This window comes from Manis javanica, chromosome 7 (genome assembly GCF_040802235.1).
Source record: "Manis javanica isolate MJ-LG chromosome 7, MJ_LKY, whole genome shotgun sequence".
Classification (NCBI taxonomy): Eukaryota; Metazoa; Chordata; class Mammalia; order Pholidota; family Manidae; genus Manis; species Manis javanica.
The window spans coordinates 8,510,390-8,532,826 of record NC_133162.1 but is presented as its reverse complement, the minus strand read 5'-3'; the positions used below and the strand labels follow the sequence as shown (position 1 = coordinate 8,532,826).

At 47.1% G+C, this 22,437-nt stretch overlaps 1 protein-coding gene and 1 long non-coding RNA gene across 30 annotated transcripts in view; one reads left to right on the top strand and one right to left on the bottom strand.

Moving 5' to 3' along the window:
* Positions 1-22,437, top strand: part of LOC108390578 (scavenger receptor cysteine-rich domain-containing protein DMBT1) — a 95,101-nt gene that overhangs the window by 41,101 nt on the left and 31,563 nt on the right. For 27 of the 29 annotated variants that reach the window (XM_073240181.1, XM_073240199.1, XM_073240188.1 and 24 more), the window contains 15 exons: positions 1,419-1,609; positions 2,748-2,777; positions 3,380-3,421; positions 4,237-4,554; positions 5,911-5,940; positions 6,697-7,014; positions 7,581-7,613; positions 9,449-9,481; positions 10,526-10,679; positions 12,186-12,403; positions 14,078-14,395; positions 14,776-14,817; positions 17,632-17,785; positions 20,860-21,077; positions 21,794-22,105. In XM_073240181.1, coding sequence (XP_073096282.1) covers positions 1,419-1,609; positions 2,748-2,777; positions 3,380-3,421; positions 4,237-4,554; positions 5,911-5,940; positions 6,697-7,014; positions 7,581-7,613; positions 9,449-9,481; positions 10,526-10,679; positions 12,186-12,403; positions 14,078-14,395; positions 14,776-14,817; positions 17,632-17,785; positions 20,860-21,077; positions 21,794-22,105 — 2,411 coding nt within the window. The remainder of the gene's footprint in view (positions 1-1,418; positions 1,610-2,747; positions 2,778-3,379; positions 3,422-4,236; positions 4,555-5,910; positions 5,941-6,696; positions 7,015-7,580; positions 7,614-9,448; positions 9,482-10,525; positions 10,680-12,185; positions 12,404-14,077; positions 14,396-14,775; positions 14,818-17,631; positions 17,786-20,859; positions 21,078-21,793; positions 22,106-22,437) is intronic. The other 2 variants (XM_073240207.1, XM_073240192.1) reach the window with 2 other exon arrangements.
* On the bottom strand, positions 14,828-16,983 carry LOC140850332 (uncharacterized). The gene is made up of 3 exons (XR_012132981.1): positions 16,705-16,983; positions 15,959-16,127; positions 14,828-15,195 (listed from the first exon to the last, which is right to left on the bottom strand). It is a non-coding gene; the product is annotated as an uncharacterized lncRNA (long non-coding RNA).

Sequence of the window (22,437 nt, the reverse complement as noted above, 5' to 3'; positions counted from 1 at the left end):
TCCCTCTCAGTCATTTTGTCATTTTGAGAATGTCATATCAGTGGAATCGAACAGGATGTATCCTCCTGAGATTGACTTTCTCCACTCAGCGTAATGCCCATGACATCCATCCAGGTTGTTGTGTGTATCAGTGATTCGTTCCTTTTGTTTGCTAAGAAGTATTCTACTTGTGGAAGCCAGTTTGTTTACCCAGTTCCCACTGAAGAGCATTTGCATTGTTTCTAGTCTTTTGTTGCTATAAGCAAAGCTCCTGTGAACATTCATATGCAGGTGTTATTTCTCTGAGATCAATGGTCAAGAGTGTACACCAGGTGTGGTAAGCACACCTCTGGCTTTTTAAAAATATGCCAAACGGTTTCCCAGAGTGCCTACTATTTTACATTCCCATGAGCAACTTATGCAAATCCAACTTCTGCATATACTAACTAGCTCTTGGTATTATTTTTTGTATCCACTGTTTGTAATGTTTAGCATACAAATCTTATACATATTTTGTTAGTTTTTTTGTAGGTGTTTTCATTTTTAAGAAGGCGTGATTGTAAATTATATTTTTTGAATTTTTATTTCCATGTTTGTTCTTAATATATAGAAGGATGATCGATTTTTATGTGCTTCCATGATTTTTTAATTAAAATTAAATTCACCTTATGTGCTTTGCATAGCTGTGTATGTATGCGTGGTGTGTGGGTAAGAGAGAGAAAGAGACTGAAAGGGAGAGAGAATGCATGTATTCCTGCCTGCTAATTAAAAATGCAGATTCCACGGAACTCCCAGATTTAGTAAATTGAGAAATTTTAGGTTTTGACATTATAAATAGTCAAGGTTGGTATCATTCATACATGAATGGCTTATGGAAATTAACCCCAGGAACAACCTAAATTTTTTTTTTAACTCCAGAGTTTTGCTTAATCAGACTATGACTTGAGGCATGAAAATGGTTTTCTGATTCTATCACTATGGCTTCTGAACAAAACTTCACATTGAGGAACAACAGGGACAAAATCAGATGCCTTCCACCAACAAGGCCGGGCAGATTTGGTAGTGCACTTCCCACCTGGCAGGCTGGCTGCCAAAGTCTGTGAAAGTTGGTCGGAACCCAGAGCCATGGTCCAGCAGACCAAACACTGGCTGGCTCTTGGCCCTCAGCTGCAAGGAACCCTGCAGTCTCAGGCCTTAGCAGAAGTGCACCCGCTTGGCCGCCTCTTCCCTCTGCCAGTTAGGCCCCAACCCCTTAAGGTAATGGCTCTCAGAAAGCCCAAGTGGGATAAAAGGAATCCACACTATGTTTGAATGACTGACAGGCCTTAAGCGTCCCCAGCCTCTTTACACTGATGAAATGAAGGGTCTGCCTCATAGCCTCCCTCTAGGACCCGTTGAGGAGAAGGCTAAGGGACGCCCATCGGTATTTGCTTCCCCAGCCTCGACTGCACCAATGAATATTTTGAAATCCTGGACGGCCCTCCAGCCTCAGCCAAGTCCCTGGGGAAGACCTGCTCTGGAACCTACCTCACCTACTCATCCTCCTCCAACTCAATGACCCTCGTGTACTTCCGAAGCTTCAACAACATAGGAAAGAACTTTGTTGCTTATTATTATTCTGCAACCAAAGGTAAGACAGGTGTCAAGAGCCGGAGCTCCAGAGCTGGACAGTCGGTCTGGGGACTGGGTGGAGCCCCATCTCTGACTCAGGGACCTTGAGCAAGAGAGCTGACCTCTCTGTGCCTCAATCTCTTGCTCTTTAATGGGCATAAGATAACCTTCCTTCATAGGCTTCTTGTGAAGGTTACCTGCAATGACACAAGTAAAGCCCTTAGCGTAGTGAGGACATGTCATGAATGCTCAATGATTGGCAGCTTGATCGTGGCCTTTTCATGTCCTGTAAGCATTTCGTAGTCAGCCCAGTAGGAAGCCATTTCTGTAGTTGCTCGGAGTCTAGTACTAGGTGGGTGCTGCAGAAGAAGGAGGTGTGGCCCCAGCCTCAGTGGGGCTTATGTACAACCTAGATGGAATTCAAGATGGACACGTGTAATACAGTGAGAGGACAAATAGAATATACTGAAGTGACAGGTGCCTGCACCTCAGCAAAAGACGTTAGGGAAGACAGAGAGCAATGTGTAGGCTACAAATACTAAGGACAACGTGGGAGGCACAGCCTGAGACTTGCTTTTAAACCTGGCGTGGCTGTGAGTGAGGAATAGGGAGAGGGTGGGGGGGCAGGGCAGGAGAACCATGACCCGGGGACACAAAAGGAACACAGCAAGAAGGCAAGCAGAAGCTACGCCAGGGGTTTCTGATGAAGCACATGCGCTCGAGCATAGGTAGTAATGAGTGTTTAAAATAACAGCTAATGTGTATTGAATGCCTATTTTAGGCCAGGCACCATTTTTGGCACTTTACATGTGTTATCTGCTTTAGTCCTCGGACAAACCTGGGCCCTTCCCCTCTGATGGATGAGGACACTGAGGCCTGAGAGGTTCACTAATTGTCCCAACATCTCCCAGTGATGATGGGTCCTGCACTACCTACCATAGGAGAAAAGAGGCGGAGCCTCATTTGCAGTTCTGGTATCCCCTTGGCCAGGATGCGGCTCAGAACAGTCTCCTGTGCTTTCAGCAAGCACCGGGGTGGCTCAGCCAGCAGGCTTGGGAAATGTGCTGTAGAACCCAGAGGACATGCTCTGTGTCATGAAGGGGGTCGGGGCAATCACTGTAACTGACTGACCAGCTCTGGTTTCCTTGTATTTGCAGAAGCAGTTTCACGGACCCCGAACCTGATCAGTGAGTCACGTTCAGTGTCATTGTTTCATCTGTCATGGTCTGATCTCTCTCGTATACATTTCCTAATTCCCCATACAGTCCACCATAACTGGGTGATTCTGTCTCCCCTCATTTTGCACAAGTATGATGCCCATTCACCATGGAACCAAGTTACACCTATCAACAGGTGGGCCACTGTAGGTAGACAGTTGCCTATTTGATTTCTTAATTCCTTGTTTTTATCAAAGACAATGAGACACAGCTAATCAAACCCTCCACATTTAGGAAAGTTAACAGGATGAAGCACATGGAAAAAGTGGCATTTCCCCTGGAAGGACACTGAACGTTTGCATTTTGGCACAGAACGGCATGATCTAAATGTTGTTATACTTGCAGTGACTGGGCAGAGGGAGAGAATATGACCTGTGTTGGATCCCACACACTGAGCAACATCGAGATGCCCATGTAAAGAGAGTTTGATGTGGGAGGTCACTTATTATAAAGATGATAGGGAGAATGATCAGGCAGATCTTGGCATCTGTAGACACTGGTCTCAGAATGCTGCCACCTTGGCTAGCCTAAGGCCTCCCTTTATATCTAAGGGTGTTGTCTTGTACCCACAGCAATCCCAACAGCAGCACCCAGGACAGTAACAGCAAGACCAGGTAAGCCCCAGAATGCACCCATTCGTTTACCAGGTGTCCTTTCCTCTTGGTATCTGCCTTGTTCCTGACCCATCGGCACAAACCGAATCAATTACAAGTAGTCCATCTATGCACAGTTTTTAGGGCCACTCAAAACTCTTGGGATCTTTTGGCCTTAGCACCCCAGGGTGAGCAAAGTTCATTTTTTCAGTGCCTTTCAGAGTCATTAAAGTCTCAGCCGCTTCCAAGTGCGTTTTAGTGGGGGTCTACCTATTTCTTATATGGCCAGTCCTGCTCATAGTTAACCTCAAATCTGTATCTAATAGACTTTTTCAAAGTGAGTAGAATGTCAAAGCTATTTCAGAGGCAATGAGACAGAATAACAGAGAAAACTAGTGAGTTTTGGAATTAGGACACCTGAATTTAGATCTGCTACTTACCAAATGTGGGATTTGGGATGAAGCATTTTGCTTCTCCAACCTTCAGTTTCCTTATAGATAAAATTAGCATCTGATAATCTTCTGTTTACCTTCCTGAGTTATTATAAAAGTGAACATGAACACAAACGCAAAAGCCTTTCACAAAATCACAAATCACCGTGAAATTTCTTTATAAAGTTTTTCTACATTTAGCCAAAACAGATTGGCACATACCTCTGGCACAATAGGTACTCAGTTAGTGGATTTTTTTAAGCTAAACATTGACAATCTTAATTACTATCAATTACCCGTTGACTGGTTCTTATCCTAATAGCTGTCTGGGGGTGGGGAGCTCAGCCAGCTCAGGGGAAATGTGAGTGTCCCAGAGGGCAGTGGTCACCAGGTCTCTGTCTGCAGGAGACTGGCCAGAGCTGCGGCTGGTGGGCAGCTCAGGCCGGTGCTCAGGACGCGTGGAGGTCCTCCACCAGGGGGCCTGGGGCACTGTGTGCGATGACCTGTGGGACCTGAACGAAGCCGAAGTCGTGTGCCGACAGCTGGGCTGCGGTCGGGCCGTGTCCGCCCTCGGGAAGGCCCACTTTGGCCCGGGCTCTGGAGACATCCTCCTGGACAACCTGCAGTGCTCCGGGGCAGAGCACTACCTGGGCCAGTGCGCCCACGCAGACTGGTCGGAGCACAACTGCGGCCACCACGAGGATGCTGGCGTCATCTGCTCAGGTAGCGTCTCCTCTTGCAGACATTCATTGCCAGTTCCACGTGTTAGGAGAGCACCTGCTAGAATTCAGAGTTTGTCAGGCACACAGACAGGACAGCTAGCCTCCCAGAATAAAACCTTCTGATTTTCTGATTTGGTGGTAAGAATTACCAAAGGAATGTGTGCTTTACTGAATACAGACATGTGCAAAGGATGTGCTTAATTATGGGAATTTTTAAGGTGCTATCTAAAGGTCTTTCATTCAAAGAGATTGTCCCATGCAGGAAAGCTAGAGAAGACTTCAGAGCTGGACACGCTGGGGTATGGATCTCAGAACTGGTACTAACACTCGACACTTAAACATTTGGGACCTCAGTTTCTTCATCAGTAAAAGTAGGAGACAGGTTGCTCTCTTGCAGGATTGCCAGAAGGCTTTGAGCTGTCTTCTCTAAAGCAGTTGCATCGTGCCTGACAAAGGGCTGCATATTTGGCAATTTTTACTACCATCTTCCTCACCCAATGCCAATGCCAAGAAGTTAGTGAACTAAATTTGCATTATGACAACCACAATTTTTAAAGATACTTTGTATTTACTCATGAGCAAAAAGTTAGCTAGAAGTAAGTTGGTCACCTCTGGAATCTGTTAAATCACCTTTCTGATAATAAGATGCCTTTTGGTATCAGTGCTATAATACTTGGTGTGATTGGAAAGAACCAGTAACTGTGACTCGAAGCAGCCCTTGTTACATAGACTTGACATGTGAGAAGCAGCTCAGTTGTGTTTTAGCACCTGTACCTGTGGCTCTTACTTTGGGTGCATATATAAGAGCATTGTCCTGTTCACTGGGGTGGCCATGTGCCCATCTGTGCTGTGGCGTCTTGCCATGTAGGGCATGTCTGACTCAGTTAGAGCCTCACAGGCCACATGTTCTTCCTCCTTTGATGTTCTCGGGGATGACTGTCTAAATCTGAAATGCCCCAAAGACTTCCCAAAGTGAAACTTGCCTGCTGCAAAGCCAGTAAGTTAAATCATCTCCTAAACGTGCCATTCACATCTGGCCGTTTTCTCCTAAGGCGTTAGCAGACCAGTGACCAGAGAGAAGCTTTCTTTTACGTCTATAGATGAATTTGGTTCCCCTAGAACTGTGTTATCTAAAGGACTAATTTTTTCCATATCGGATCAATAATAAATGGCTAAAAATAATGAATAATTAATATATTGTTCATTTTTAAATAAATTTTTAATTTTTATTTTTATTAATAAGCAATTCATAATACATTAGAAAAAACTTACAAAGGTGGAATTAAAACCTTTCTCTTCCATCATTAAAGTCAGGTTTTCTGAAAAATACTGACATACTTATTCTTTCTATAAACAGATGCTGAAGAATCACTTATTAATAGCCCAGGTAGGCCACTGTTTTTTTATGAGACTTAAATATCTGCTGTTCTTCATTTTTCCTGGAGCAATTTATTCTTCCAGCTCAAAGTTCACCCTCTATCTAAATGCAGAGAATTTCACACCATTGAGACACTAGTCGAAAGTCTTATTTGGAATCATTGCTTTTGACTTTTTTTACATGTGATGATGGCTGTGTGTGTATGTGTAAGTCCATAATTTTTAGAGATATGTGCAGGAGAGAAATGGCATTTCAGGGTCTGTTGCACATGCGTTTCCTTCTGGCTCAAAGGCCTTCGCCAGTGCCTCCCTGGTCAGCTCCTTCTTGCTGCTTTAAGGAGAGTCTGCCAGCACCCCCACCCCCACCACCACCACCACTAGCCTCCTTGTGGCCTAGCATCCTGCTCTTTCCGTCACTGCGTTTATTACAATGTGGACTCGCACAACATACTGGTGTCTATATTTGACTGATAAATAGTGGCTGGGCTCCCTGAGGTCAGGAACCTTCTCATTTTGGCTTATAGTTGTTATCATGAGCGGCTGAGAGGAAAGGCAATCAAGTCGATACAGTTGAAATGAAGTTAAACTGGCTTGAAACCCACAGCCTGCAACTCAGGAACGTAAGAGAAACATGAGGAACAAGCCCCAAGACTCAAGATAGGGCTTGTCCCTCCCTGACCCCCTGGTCCTGCTGGCCTCTTGGCCCTGGTGCTGGTGTACCCCAGGCAGGTCTTCTGGGGACTCACACACCCATCTCTGTCTACAGGGGACTGGCCAGAGCTGCGGCTGGTGGGCAGCTCAGGCCGGTGCTCAGGACGCGTGGAAGTCCTCCACCAGGGGGCCTGGGGCACTGTGTGCGATGACCTGTGGGACCTGGACGAAGCCGAAGTCGTGTGCCGACAGCTGGGCTGCGGTCGGGCCGTGTCCGCCCTCGGAAAGGCCCACTTTGGCCCGGGCTCTGGAGACATCCTCCTGGACAACCTGCAGTGCTCCGGGGCGGAGCGCTACCTGGGCCAGTGCGCCCACGCGGGATGGTCAGAGCACAACTGCGGCCACCACGAGGATGCTGGCGTCATCTGCTCAGGTAGTGTCTCCCCTTTCAGGCAGTAATCTCTAATGCTATTATTGAAGACATTTTGAAACTATGTGTCCCAAATGGAATTTTCATCTATCCATACACTCATTCTTTTATTCAACAACCCTTGACTATGTACTCTGCACCAACCCCTGGACTCAGACACATGCCCTGCCATGGACAGTTCCCATTGCACCTGGGAGGCCATGAATGTTAGTGTGCACCAGCACCACTTCCAGCATGGCAGTGCCAAATCCAGGGCCCACCCCCAGAAAGCACCAGTGCAGGATTTGGGAGGGGCCCTGGAATCTGCATTTTAACAGATAGTCCAGGTGATTCAGCAAAGAGAGGCCAAAGGTAATCCAGCCCTAGCTGCCGTGGAACCAAGTTGACCCAGCTCCTGTCCCTGCCCCCTGAGGCCAAGGACCCTGGAGTTGCCCAGGGCACAGTTCTGGTACTCAGAAAGGCCAAGGTTCGCTGCCCTCTGTGCCCAACCTGCACCCTTGTCACTGTACCTCCTGCATGCTTTGGATTCATGAAAGAGAGTGACCTATTGCCTTTCCTTATGCATTTAGATGCAGAAGAACTGCCTCCTCCCACACCTCCAGGTATGTCCATATTTTTTTTCTAGTCCAGGCAACTTCCTAATAATAATGATGATGCTAATCAAGTGCCTGTGAATGCTAAGGACCACTGTCCTGAGCCCTTCACATCTATAACCCATTGAATCCCCACAATAATTCCTTGAGCCAAGCACTTTCCCAGACAATCCGAGCCATAGAAAGTGAGCAATGTTCCCAGAGCTAGGCAGTGGGTTTGAGCCCATGCCATTGGTGCTCTTGGACACCAGTCTCACCTTACCACCCCCGTTCATTGGCCCCAGCTACACAAAGACCAGGCAAAGCTAGCACAAAGATGGGGAGATGTTTTGCTCAGATTATTGCTAATCCTCAGGACGAGTCTGCAAAAAGGAATTTTGTCTTTTACAGAAGAGAGATTTGAGACACAGAAAGGTAAAGTAACATTCCTGAGTTCACTCAGCAAGTTAATAATGGCACCAAGTTTTGACACTGATCAGTCTGACCCCAAAGTACATGTTTTTGGGGCTATTATGGCTTTTGCCTGTTTTCAAAGATCTACAATTTATTGATTGAATGCTATTCATCTGTAATAAAAACCAGAGATTAGAAAAAGCAGACCAACATATATGATATAAATTCTGAAATGACATTGGAGTAAAGTAAAAGGCATTTTGTTTCATTGTAACAGACATTTCTGATCATCTGCAAAATAGCAGGCATGCTGCTAGAGATTCTGCATAAATTAATGTATTTAATCCTAACAGCTAAGGATTAGGGAGATCAAGAGGCCTACCTAAGAGAACTGAATTAGAAAGTGGCAGCACTGGAATTTGCAGGCCCCATCTCTTTCCCTTGGAATGCACCTCACTGTCCCCACACAGCCTCGGAGAACGCGCACAGGTCACAAGTCATCGGCAGGAGCATCTCTCGGACACTTGTCTGGAGGACTTGATATATTCTATTTAAATTCTTCCTTGGGGAAGGCCAGCTTCATGTGCTGGGGTCATGACTGAGAGGGGAAGGGCTATCAAAAAAGTCAAGATGCTGGCAGGGCAGAAAAATAAATAGAAATAAAAAGAGGGCCATGGTTGGGGTCAAGGGCAGTCTGCAGTTTTTTCATTTTATGTAGCTCAGCTAAACTGAAAATTACCTGGCTGATGGGGAAATGAGGAGGACCGTGCTGCGTGAAAGCTGTCTGGTTATCTAGCGCCTCCACACCACATGGTGGTTTAAAACAACAACACGGAGTTAACGTGCATGGTTTTGTGGGTCGGGAATTTGGACAGTGCCCAGCTGGGAGATTCTTCTGCACAGAGCGCTGAGCAGGCTCACTCGGTGGTGTTCAGCCAGGGGCGGGTCTGGAGAATACAAAACAGCTGATGCACCTGCCTGGTGCCTCGGTGGGGGCAGCTGGAAGGGTGGGCTCAGCCGGGGCCCTCTCCCTTTCCAGGTGGTCTTGGGGTCTCATCACCTGGTCTCTTCAGCAGGGGAGTCACACTTCTGATAAGATGCTCAGGGGGCCGCAAGCAAGCCAGTGTCCTCAGAGGCAGGAAGGGAAGCTGCCAGCCTCCAGGCGTAGGGTCACTTCCACCATATTCTGTTGGTCAAAGCAGTCGCAGAGCCCACCCAGGTTCAGGGGAGGGGCCCGGGACCCCTTCCCACCAGGAGGCATGCCCAGGAACTTGCAGCCTTCTTTAATCTGCCAAAGGACCGTAGAGAATATTCACTCAACACCTTCAGACTTCTCTCAGTTTGCACTAAGTACTTTGACATTTCTAAGGAAACCCTTTACATTTCACTAACTTGGACAAGACTAAGTATTTTTCTCCTGGATGTCATTGTTGTCTTTTTTCCCCTTCTAGGTCCTTCCACGGCCTCTCAGGATCTCTTAACAGGTAGTCACATAATTTAAATAGAAATGGTCACTGCATGCCAGGAGAACCATCATAGTCGGTGCTAGGCGGTATGACCAGGGCACGACACACGGGCTGGCACAGTGTGTGTGAGGGGCTGCTTCTCCGCTGCCTGTGCCAGTCCTGTCCTGGCCCCTTCTGTGAGAAAGCCAGGGCAGTCAGGGCCTCAGCTGGAGGTCTGGGGGTTCTGGGAGGGTTGTAAGATGGTTGGGAAGAACAGGAAAAGGAAAATTGAGCAACTTTATAAATTAAGGACAAGGGCAGTAAAGTGTGTTATGTTTTCAAATTTCCTCTAAAATAATTAGATGATTCTAAGCTTTCTGCATCTTTTGTGTGGCAATCTGCTTTAAATATACATATGTGTGTGTGTGTAAATGTGTATCTATATTAATATGACAACTAATGTGAAAGAATTAGATGTCACTTGTTTAATTCTCATAAATCCCAAAACCTGTAAGTTCCTGTCTCAGTAGACACTGAGCTAAAGGAAACACAATCTACACCAAAAAAGTGACGGAAAAGTACTTAAAGGGAGGTCCCAGTCCACAATGTCCCCTTGTCTCCAGTTCATCACACCCCAAGTGGTTCTCAAGCCTCTTCTTCCCCAAACCTGCCCAAACTCACTCCTTACCTAAGCATGTACAGCCTCTCTCTCTTCATCTGTTCTTCCCACTCTATCTTGTAGATCTATTCGGCTTCTCTCCTAGCAAGAAAGAATCCTTCCACTTTAGAAAAAGGGAGGAAGATAGTAACAGACAGGGCAGATAAAGATTAAAAAATATCTTTTTAATTGGATGATAGAGAGGAAAAGGCAGGGAACTCACACTGCAATACTTTCGACTCAGAAATTGCATTGAATGGACTCTCCTGTGCAGGACATGTTTTGGCTGAAGAGCTATTCAGCCCGCCTCTTGTGTGCCCACCAAGGGGCTGCTGCCTGGCTCCACCAGGCCACGGGGGTGAGCTGGTCATTTCTGGGTCACACAGGCGAATCCATGCCTGATGCCCTTTTTCCTGTTGTTGCAGGAGAACATAACGCTTGTGGAGGGGTCATTTCTGGTCTCTCAGGCTCATTTTCCAGTCCACAGTATCCGGAAAACTATCCAACAGACATCCAGTGTGTTTGGGAGATCCACGTGGACAAAACCTTCCGCATAGAACTCATGATTCCAAGTTTGAAGTAAGAAAACAACTTCTTAAGGGAAGATTCTATCTAGATAAAGATGTTGGTCTGTGAAATCATAATAAAGATATTTCTTTTAGTGAGAAACATTTAAGGATGAAGTCAGAATATAAAATTCTTTCCAATTTGAAGTTTGGGTTCATTTTGTGGCACTATCCCCTGAGCTACTTCTAGCTCCAAAAATTCAATAAGTGGTTTATTAACACATTTGATTTAACCTTATTATGACAGTTTTTCTTTTGATTTTTTTTCTAAAAGTACCACGGAAATCCTCCTTACCACCTTTGCCCCATTATACACTGGGTACCAATATTTATCCTCTTAGACTTCCTTTTTCTGTTACCTAAATTGTGAACAAACAGTAAGAGACTTTTCACACACACACATCAGCCCTGTACTCCAGCCTTGGGGCCTGCATCTTCTAAATGTTGCCATAATGTGAAAAAAGACAATAGAAACATTGCCTCTTCTCTGACACAAAGAGAATAAATTTCCCTAAATCACTGCCATTTTTTATCTCCATGACATAAAATAGTAGCGGGCACTGTTTTAGTTTTGGCTGTGTGCCCAGGCTCTGTACTATATATTTTGTGTGCTTTGTCAAAGTCTAGCATCACTACAGCCCTAAGATAGATGTCTTTGACAGCTAAATTAGAGATGAAGAAACTGAGGCTCTGAACAGTTAACTAATTTGCCCAAGATTAAGCACCTACGGCTGTCTGACGTCAAACCCCCAACTCTCCACCAATGTGGCTGATTCTGTTAGCAGAGTCTGCACAAAGCCCTTCATGTCATACGTGACGTACATCTTGCTATTAACACAGCAATACTGTGAAATGCTATGAAAATCCACCTTTAGCATGCACTGAGTTGTTGCTCAGTCCATGGAGTCAGACATACCCTATGCCAAAAAACATCCTAGAAACATGTTCTTTGTTAACGAAAGCCTTAAGGACAGAGACAACCCACACCTCTGAAGTCTACCATGTTACCAGTTATCTATTCCTTTAAAATCAGCCTTCCTACACAAACCTTGTGAATAATTGCCAAGGTGCAAATACTCTTCCACCTGCTGACATTATTTTTATTTTAAAATCAAGGTTTTTCTCCCCAAGAATTTGGGTATGAAAAATGTGAACTATAGCAGTAGGAAAATCTGGCTGTGATGTTGATTGCATGCTAATCATCAGACGACTTGACTGTGAAGAATGTTATTTGCAGTGTCCATTAGCATTTCCGGATGTTCCAATGTACGTTTTGATCAACCAAAACCGTTTTTTATTTTAAAATTTGTTACTAAGTTGTAACCACGTGCCACATGCATTCCTCAAAGAATATTAGAGTTCTGATCGCAAGGTATCTGAAAAAGTTAATCGATTTTTACATGTTACTATGCAATTCAAATTATAATCCAAATATCTAATCCTATGATTGTCATACTTTTAAGCTTTAAGGTCTAATGAGTTCTAACCTGTGTCTAACCCTCCACTTTGACTCCCCCAGAATGGAAGATGTCCTTGGATGTCCCTATGACTCCGTTGAAATCTTTGATGGCCCCAGGATTGCCTCGCTCTCCATGGGGAAGCTCTGTGCCTCAGTAGCTGTGATGTTTTTCTCCTCCTCAGACATCCTGACAGTAGTGTTCCGAAGCGATTCTGTGATCACCAATACTGGCTTTTATGCTCTGTTCAACGCGATTCCACAGGGCGAAATACAATCAGGTGGGAAGTTTGAAGCAGGTCTTTTGGTCTTTAAAAGACAGAACAGTTTTCTAACTTGAGGGACTTCCCTATTAGCAGACACCTGGGATTGATTGCACACCAAGCTGAATAGCTGCTAGGTTTTCCCACTAAGAGTGCCACATGGGCAGTTGAAATAAGACAATGATGTGCAGCCTCTGTGAAATGGGCAGGCCGCTCTTCTCCACAGCTGCTTCTGTCACTACCCTCCACTCAGAAACTGTCCAGAGTGCTGAAATCCAAAAACAAACTTTCCTGAAGAATCCACCTTCCTCCACCACCTGACCCACTTCATACCTTGCATGCATTGGACCCTAGCCTTACCCAGATGAGAGGCTTGGGACTCCTTCAGCCATGGCCCTATAGGTGATCGTTCCAGAGCCAGGTCTGGTTTGCACCCAGCAAGTGCTTTACCTGCCAAGTGTGGGACTTCTGATGTTCAGGACCCCTGCAGGTGCCCGAGGACCTCGTTCAGGTCCACCGAAGCCAGGTAGTAAGTCCCTGGCTGCAGTCTGAGGCCGGGGCTTGTTTCTGAGTAAAGTAATGCTTTATCTGTTTGACCCTCAAAGGCATGTTTGAGATTTTGCCCTGGGGAGGCTAAGTAAGGTCCAGCATTTGAAATCCAGACCATTCATTGACTCAAGATCATCATTCACTCATCCAGTAATATATACGGGGGTCCTACTCTGTGGCAGGCCCAGCTGGAAGTGCTGGGGACACAGCAAACAGCAGTACCCTTTCCCCATGGAGTTTACAGTAAGGTGGATGTGGGTGAGTGGGAGAGGGTCAAGATACGAGAAATGGAAAGAAGTAAAGGAAAAGACGGTGTGAGGGTAGTGATTAGGGCTGGGAATACAGAGCCGGGCAGGCAGAAGAGACGCCAGGAGTGGAGGAGGTGCTCCTCTGGACTGAAGGGGAATGGACAGCCTTGCTGAGGAGGTGACATGTGATGAATAACAAAAAGGGGACATTCCGGGCAGCAAGAATAGCAAATGCAAAGGCTCTTGGAGAGGAAAGAATTGGAGATATTGGAGAAACAGAAAGGCCAGTGTGGCAGAACCTGTGGATGCAGTAAGGGAAGGCTGTCCCTCGGGTGCCTCTAGAAGACAGCAACTCATGCCAGCTGGCCACAGACACAGAAATAGCCATTCCCACTGGGCTTTATGAATTCATAGACACTCTCGTGGCCCAGGTGCCTTCAGGGGATTAAATCTATATTTATCCAGACACTTATCTACCACATGCCCCAAAAAGCATCCAGGAACCCATTTTCCCAGGAATCTAGCATTGTGATGCAAAGAACCACAGAGAACCAAAGGGTGCTGGGGGCTGAGGACCGTACTACGTAGTCATGCCCTCATTAAATTACTGATCCTCTAAGATACATGCTGCTGAAGTCCCCATTTTACAGACGAGGAACTGAGGCCCAGAGAGACGAAAATAACTTGACAAAGGTCACACAACTCGGGAGCAGTAGAGCTGGGATTCAGACCTGCCTCTGTCTCACTCGAGCCCTTAAGGCCAACCTATTTCAGAACCAAGACAGCCTTAAGTCTTTGCTCTTAAATCTGTTGGCCTTAGCCACAAATGTGGGAGCTAGAAATCCTTCCTACTTTAAACTTCTCAAACTCAAAAATGAAATCTTTCTTCGTTTAGAAGATGGACTGGAGCTGCGGCTGGTGGGCAGTTCTGGACGGTGCTCGGGACGCGTGGAGGCCTTCCACCAGGGGACCTGGGGCACCATATGTGATGACCTGTGGGACCTGAATGAAGCCGAGGTCGTCTGCCGACAGCTGGGGTGCGGGCAGGCCATTGCTGCCCCCGGAAAGGCCCACTTTGGAGCGGGCTCTGGAGACATCCTCCTGGACAATATTCAGTGTCTGGGAAGTGAGAACCACCTTGGCCAGTGCCCCAGCTCTGGCTGGTCCGACCACAATTGTGGCCACCATGAGGACGCTGGAGTCATCTGCTCAGGTAGTCTCTCCTCCCATGGCAGTTTCTTTCTGATCTTTCAGCCAGCAGCTGATGGAAGGAGGGTGTGCACAGAGCAGGACCAGGGAAGCTAAGGACAGTGGCTGGACAGATGAATGTCCCTCCAGCCAGGTTGACAGAATGCTGAGAGCCTGACTCCATTCTGAAGACGCACACCCCAGGGCCACACAGTTGTCAGGGTCTGTTCTTCTGACTCTCCCAGGTCTGGCGCTGCTTTTCCAGAGTCTAAACACGTCCTTATTCTTGCTTGTGTAACATGAAGTTTACCTGCTCGAGACCTGCCCCACACTAGGAAACCACCACTTGTCTTCATAAAATGTAACTTAGATTGACTAAATTTACCTCTTTTCTAATGCCTGCAGATGCTGGGGACTGGGCACCAGATGTGACTCCTGCACCCCCAGGTAGGTCCCAAGCTGTGAATTTCCAGTGTCTTTGCAAAGCAATTAAGAGATCTAACCTCTGTCTTGACCTAGACACTGGTGGAAAGTCACCTAGACACTAGAATCACCCAGGGAGCTTTTCAAATTCCTGATGCCAATGCTGCACCCAGATCAGTCACATCAGAATCTCTAGGGTCATGCCCAGTCAACAGTAATATTTAAAGTTTCTCATATGGTTCCAACTCAGGGGGTGACCAGTGGCTTGGACAATGAGTGAAAAGCCACATTTCCCAAATGCAGTGACATCCAAAACTCTCCTCTCTGGATGGCAGAGTAAGGAAGGGCAGGAGGGAAAGAGGGGAGGGCGAGTCCATCACTGTGGCTGAGAAGAGGGTACGCCTGGAGAAGAGAGAAGATGGGAAGAATCACTTCTCAGGGACGTGGGCTGGAAAAGGAAAACATACAGGAAAACATGATGCATTGAAGCCAGACTCTCCCTGTGGGCCAGGAGCAGCTGCGGGTGAGAAGCTAAACCACATGGGACTCCTCTGTGGGCCTCCCGGCTTAGTCAACACACAGCCCGAATAAAGGGAAAGTACACCTTCTTTTGGTAACCTGCTCAAAGTTGATGTGTGGCAGTGACCTCCCAAACTCAAGACTCCAGCTACATCAGAGCTCCTGGGGTCCTGCTCCTCCAGGGACCTGCTCTCCAGGACAGGTTCTCAGCTGCCAGTTTCCCACCCACTAGGGGCATAGGATCCACCCAGCCTCCTCGTCATCCCTATCCAGGGACTGGGTGTGAGGCAATTTGGGGTCAAAGATGTATCTTGTAGTGTTTTAGGGCTGGGCAAGGTGGGTAGCAGCTGTCCCTACCCTGGGCTGGGACCACCATGGTGCATTTGGAGGGATTCTGAGTGGGGCCCTCTGACCACTCCAATCCAGGTCCCAAGGGTGTCCCAGGTAGAGGTCACCATCATTATAAGTTGCAGAGGTAGACCTGTGGGTAGGGGAGATTAATTTCCCCCCCTCTGTTGGAGGCCCCACATTTTCATTTTTCACTGGGGCCTGCAAATTATGCAGCAGCCCTGGAAGGGAGTCGGGTCTGGCAGAACCCTTTCTCAGGGGCTGGTGAGTGGCCAAGCTCCCGCTGGTCCCCACTGACCTTTCCTCCTCTCCCTAGCCTGGGACCAGGAGTGACGGGGATGGCTGTCGGCTCACAGATAGCTCTGTGTCCAAGGCTTCTTGCAGCCTAGGGTTTCAAGCCCCAGAAGACTTGTCTCTTTTTTCTCTCTGCTATAGTGTCTTTTTCTGAGGCAGGGATGCATAGCTGACTGGAAGAGAATGAGTCACGGAATAAAAGAACTTATGGGGGGAAATAAAACCATTTATGTCTAAATAGATCCAACTGTAGGTAAACCATTTCTTGATAGAGGATTATATACTTGCCTGTACTCACACAAAAGACAGGTCTTTGCCATTTAATTATCTGATAGAAATACTGTATCTCAAACATTTTAGCAAAAAGAAATGTTTCTGAGTCACTCAAGTTAGGAAAAAACCCACTCTGCTAATATCCAACACTCTTCCTGGCCAAGGGCCGAGAAGGACAGGCAGGGGATGGGGTGCCCACCACCTTCGCTGCTCTTCAGCTTGCTGCCGGGGTGCCCAGAGCAGAGGGAAACGGAGATGAAGGAATTCCCCAACACACCTGACCCATGTGCTCCAGATCCACCACCCTTAGTGTGAAGCTCCCACCAAGCACCTGCTGTCCAGTGAACAGACTTTCCAAACCTACACTGCCCTCGCCCTGCCATACAGTGGGGCTTAAGGACACATCTAGAAACTAGAAATACATGCTACCCAGAAATCAAAACCAACAGGACACATGAAAGGAGGAGCAGGCCTTACCTTGTGCTCGAGCTCCCCGTCGAGGCCCGCCTCGGTCTGTGGAACGCGTGCCCGCACACCTCTCCCCGCCACGGCTCTCAGCTTCTCGGAACTAGTTCCTCTGCATTTTGGCACTTCCTGGAGTTGTGTGCTCACGCGCCCAGTGATGCTGCTGTGGGCGATGCCTTGTGACATCAGCGTCAGTCTCAGGAGAGCCCTCGGGTTGGTGGACCCTGGCGCAGAAGAAACAAGCCGGTCACTGTGAGGTATCTGTGATTTCCTGGCGAACCACGGAAACAAGGGGAGAGGCTGCAGCCCAGATCAGGGAGAAAAGAGGAATGGACATACCCACGCCACGTATTAAGACTCAGGAGTAGTACCAGGTTTACTCCCTGGCTTAGGTCTAAGATGATTTCATGATGCCAAGCTCTCCCCTGATTTTCTTTGGTTTTGATTTTTGCAGTCGCCATTCTTCCAAGGCCTGGGCCCCACAGTAACTCTTTTTCATTGAAAGTATAACCTGTAAAGGATGGAGTCACTTCAATGATTCAGAAAGGCAGACAGGCGGCTGTCTGTCCTGGCTGCCGAGGGGAAGGAACTGGTGGGATGGCGTCCTCACAGAGGGATGGACCATCTACATCTGAGTTGAGCTGGTTGGCATGACAGGAATCTGGGGCGAGCATTCATGAAGTATCGGTGGGACTCCCCACACCTGCCGTGTCCAACCCCATTTCCACTCTCATCCACAATCTTAAGGTGCTACCGGTCACACACTGTCCTCCCGTGTCACTCCCCCTCAGGCGTACAGTTACACGCCAACCGAGCTATAGCTATGTCCATATCTGTGTGACCCCTTCTCATTTTGTGATTCACTGTTGAATTCACCTGGGAAAATGCAAGGTGCATGCCTGAGGAAGCCAACCACGAGTCTCTTGTCTGCTTTTGCAGGAGGCAGCAACTCCTGTGGGGGAGTGATTTCGGGTCTCTCGGGCTCCTTCTCCAGTCCTTGGTACCCAACAAACTACCCCACTGACGTGGAGTGCGTCTGGGTGATGCACGTGGCCGAGAAGTTCCACATACAGCTGTCAATCCCAAGCCTAAAGTAAGCAGCTTTGCCTTTTTCTACTTCAAAGGCCAACTTAGACCTGAATACATACTTTCCTCAGAGTGGCCTGTGTTCCCTAGCCAGCAAACGGCTCTAACAAAATTATCACAAACTGGGTAGCTTAATAAACATCAGAAATGTATTTTTCACAGTTCTGGAGGTTAGCAAGCCCAAGACCAGTACACTGGCAGGTTCAGGGTCTGGCAAGGACCTGCTCACCGCTGGCCATCTTTTCACTGTAACTCACGTGGCAGAAGGGGAGGGTGGTTTCGCAGGCTTTCTTGTAAAGGCACTAATCCCACCAGGGGGCAGAGCGCAAAGGCCCGACCTCTTCACACCATTCTTTGGAGGGTTAATTTCAACATAGGAATTCTGAGGGGACACAGACATTCAGCCTAGAGCACCACGTGACAAATCCCTTCATGTTTTAGGTGAAGGTTGGCTGGGTCCTCTGAGCTTAGGAAAGTCTTACAGTCACTGAGCTCAACTTCCTGTGCGGCTGTAGGATAAGCGGTGCGCGTCTCTGACACCAGGCCGTGGGGGGAGCCCCGGCTGGGGTGACCCCCATGGGAGACCTCACGCCTCCTCCCTCAGCCAGCTCCACTTGGGACGCAGCTTCTTCCTCCGGCTGAACCCAAATCTGTCCTTCTTCACTACCATTTTCTGGTCTTCCTTCTTCCCTTTGGATGATACATAAAACAAATCTGTTTCCTCTTCCTTCAGGAATTTCTGTCAAGCTCCTACTAAGACGTTTCTTCACAGACCAAATAGCCCAGTCCACTCATTACTCCTATGTGCATTGTACTGTCCACTTCTTTCTCCAACCACTACCCATTCTGCAAGAAATTAATCTGATTTTAATGCTTATTTATATGCATGTGTACACACACACACACACATATTGACATGCACACACATATACATGAGTAACCATTTTAATGAAAATATTGCTTTTCCTGATAATGTTAAAGCCTGGTTTCATCTTTCTGTACTGGGTGGCATCTGGGTCATTCTGTCTCCCTGACATGGTCACAGTCTGTCCCAAACCTCTGCCGCTACTTTCCATCTGTGTTCATCGGCCCCAGCAGTCAAGGATCTGAATGACTAAATGCTGCGTTTGCACGCACACTAGTTAGGCAGTGGAGTAAGGGACACACTCGGTTAGTTTTACCTTATGGCTAAAATTCCTGAGTGTCCAGGGGGGTAGGACATAAACTGATATCAGGGAACATCATGAGCAAAACGTATTTATTATTCATTCATTCTACACATATTTATTTGTGGAAAGCAATGGGAAAAGATTTGGTTCCATATATTTCAAATCTATGAAATTCAGAGTTCAAATGTTTTGGGTAAAGAGTATCATTCTATCACTTGCAGAAAATGGTTATTCCAAACATCTGTAATTTCAAGGTTTGTACTTCAACATAAATTTCCTACTATAATCTCAGAGTACACAAATCAAGGAGCTATTTAATGTGTTGCCTCGAGTCAGAACTTAGTTGCTGATTTCCAGGTTTTTGATGTTTCTAAGTCTAGATTTATTGATATTTGCTTTTTGTTTTTTAGGACGTAAAGTTAGTTATTATTTGCTCCAGGGAGTCTCACCTGGAAATGGTTAGACCTCCCCAGAGGACGTTTGGTTATGTCTGGAGACATTTCAGGTTGTCTCAGTTGGGGGAATGTCGCTGTCATGCAGTGGGTAGAGGCCAGGGATGCTGTGAAATGTCCGACAGTTCACAGAACAGCCACCCCGCAACAAAGAATTCTCCAGCCCCGAATGTCAGTAGTGCTGAGACTGAGAACCCTGAAGGCGCTGATGTTTGCTTCATTTGTTTTTCTATTTCAGCCTCCTCAGAGATTTGTTTCACATTCAATTTGTAAAACTCATATCCATATTTTAACTATATGGTATTACTCCTGCTGAGTGAATGTGTCCTGTTTTCTAATGAAACGATTGCCCCGATGACAGTGTGACCTGTTACTGCCACTCTACTGTTAACCTCACACACAAATGTTATCGCTTTTTCTTAATTTGAAATTGAGTTAGTTTGAGGCACTTGACTTTTACTTCATTGGAACAGATGTGTTCTGCAATAAAAAGGTTTTCAAATTCAGTTGCTTGTGTACACATGTAATTGTGTCCATTGAGTATACATTATGCAGTGAACACTTACAATGCATGCATCAAGGGCTATGTACTGCTTAAATCGCAGATACGCATATCTCACATTTTTATTGTGTGAGATGAATGCTGGTGTTCTTTAATTTATATTTATTGACCTGCTTTCTATGTAGGCCGTGGCTTAGAAAGGGGTTTATAATGCCAAACAAGACAGACAAGATCTCTACCCTCACGGCATTTACCTTTAAAGGGAAGACAGATAGTACTCAAATGGAATGATAGTTACTCAATGGACAATTTCCATTAGCAATAAGTTGATAAGTGCTACGAAGAAAAAATACATATATATATATATGCTAGGAGGATAGTGAAGGGGACAAGGACAGCATTAGGTAGATGGTCCGGGACCGCTTCTCAGGTCATCCAGGTTAGATGAAACAGCACGAAAACACTCACTTGGAAGCAGGTAGTTGGTGCAGGGGAGGGAAGAGTCCTCCCCAGGATGCCCTCAGAGCTTTTACAGTTGTCCCCATTTCTCCATGCTCCGGGTCTTGTTGAGAGCCTGACTCAGTGAGACCCTAATAATGCCTGCCCTTCCCAGAGAGTGGCAGAATTTGAACAGACTTAGGGGACATTCAGGAGACGTTCGAGGTAGAGAGGAAGATGGCAGGAGGCACTGAAAACCAAGACACCAGCTGGGGGCCCGCTGAAATGGATCAGGGAAAACGTGATGAAAGTCCGACTGACCAGGGCCAGTCCCAACCCAGAAGGGCAGGAGGCAGGTTCAAGCACTATTGAAGGGATCAAGTCCCACAAGGGATGTGTGGCTGACAGGAGGCGGCAGGAGTGATTACAGTGTCTGGCTGGATGCAGTGCAAATCATGGTTTTATTTAAACATTTCTGCAAATTTCTTCAGGAAGATCAACCCAGTTTTTACCTCCTCAGATTAGAAGACATCTATGGGTGCCCACATGACTTCATTGAAGTATTTGATGGACAGCAAGCTGCCTCACTCTCCCTGGGCAGATTTTGTGCTGGAGCAGAGCTCACATTCTTGTCCTCTACAAACATCATGACCGCAGTGTTCAGAAGTGATGCCATGATCACCAACACAGGCTTTCACGCTCTGTACAATGCCATTCAGCGAGATGAAACGGAGAGGGGTAGGTTTCCTAATGCGTGTCCTGGAGGGAAAGGTCCTTTCCCTTTAGGACAGGAGATGCTTTCCAAACCTGACTGGCAGAGCCTAGCTTCATGAATGACATCCCGAGTGACACGCAGTCTGACCCTAACTGCCCCCGACCCACCCCTCACCTCGCCCTGCCACTCACTATCATTTCCCCTCCCAAAACATCCTGTCTGAAGGCACAGATGGCTGAATCTCTTATCTTGCATTGGCTGCTTGCAGATGGAGGACCCAGATGAGAGCACCCTTCTTCAAAGGAAGGGAAATTGCAGGAGGGTGAATTCTTCTGAGACAAAACTGTCTCAAACTGTAACTCCCAGCCCGTCTGCTCCCAGCTGAATTCAATACAAAAACCATCCGGGACTCTTAAGCAGACCTCTTTGGTTCAACAGGCGGACACAGGGAACATTCCAGAGCTCTCAGTTAGTTATACTTAGGGTGACCTTGTCATTTATCCTCCTGTCAGGATACTTTCAAGAGTTTAAATGGGATTCTAAAATAATTGACCAGCATTAATCTAAACCAGTCCTAAACCAGGACTATTACAGACAAATCAGGACATAGGGCTCCTAAAGTCCAACAGCCTAATGTGGGAAAGTGTGCCCCGGGGGCTGGGCATCCTCTGCCTGCAGAAGGTCCTGGAGTATGGGGACAGCACTATAGTGCAGAAGCCTCTCTTTTCCTGTCCCGCAGGTATGTCCCTGAGACTAATGAATGGCAGTCACAGGTGTGAGGGCCGGGTGGAAGTCTTCTACAATGGCACCTGGGGCACAGTGTGCGATGACAGCTGGGACCTGACAGACGCCAGGGTGGTGTGCCAACAACTCGGCTGTGGTGAGGCCTGGTCAGCCCCGGCTCAGAGCTACTTTGACAGAGGCACTGGCCACATCATGCTGGATGACATGCAGTGCACAGGAAATGAAGCAAAGGTGTGGCAATGCGTGCACAATGGATGGTTTTCCCACAACTGTGGGCACCATGAGGATGCCAGCGTCATCTGCTCAGGTGAGCCCCAACGCCAGTCGGCAATTACTCAGAAAGGAACCCATCTTTTGGAGTCAGTGTGCTTAAGAGTTAGTTTTCTTTCTCTTTAATTGTGTATGCATGAAATGTTCAAGGTCCCACCTTAAAATCTGTGACCCGTTCCTGGAGAGACATGCCATGATGGTGGTGACCACCCCCTCTCTTTTGGATAGGAGTAGTAGCTGGTGTCCAGAGAGCCTCTAACACCAGCCAGGCTCCACGCTAAGCCAAGCACAGCCACGTTCTTGTGACTGCCTTCCCAGTCTACTGATGCAGAGGCTGTTAGCATCCTCAGCTTATTGCTAAGGCAACAC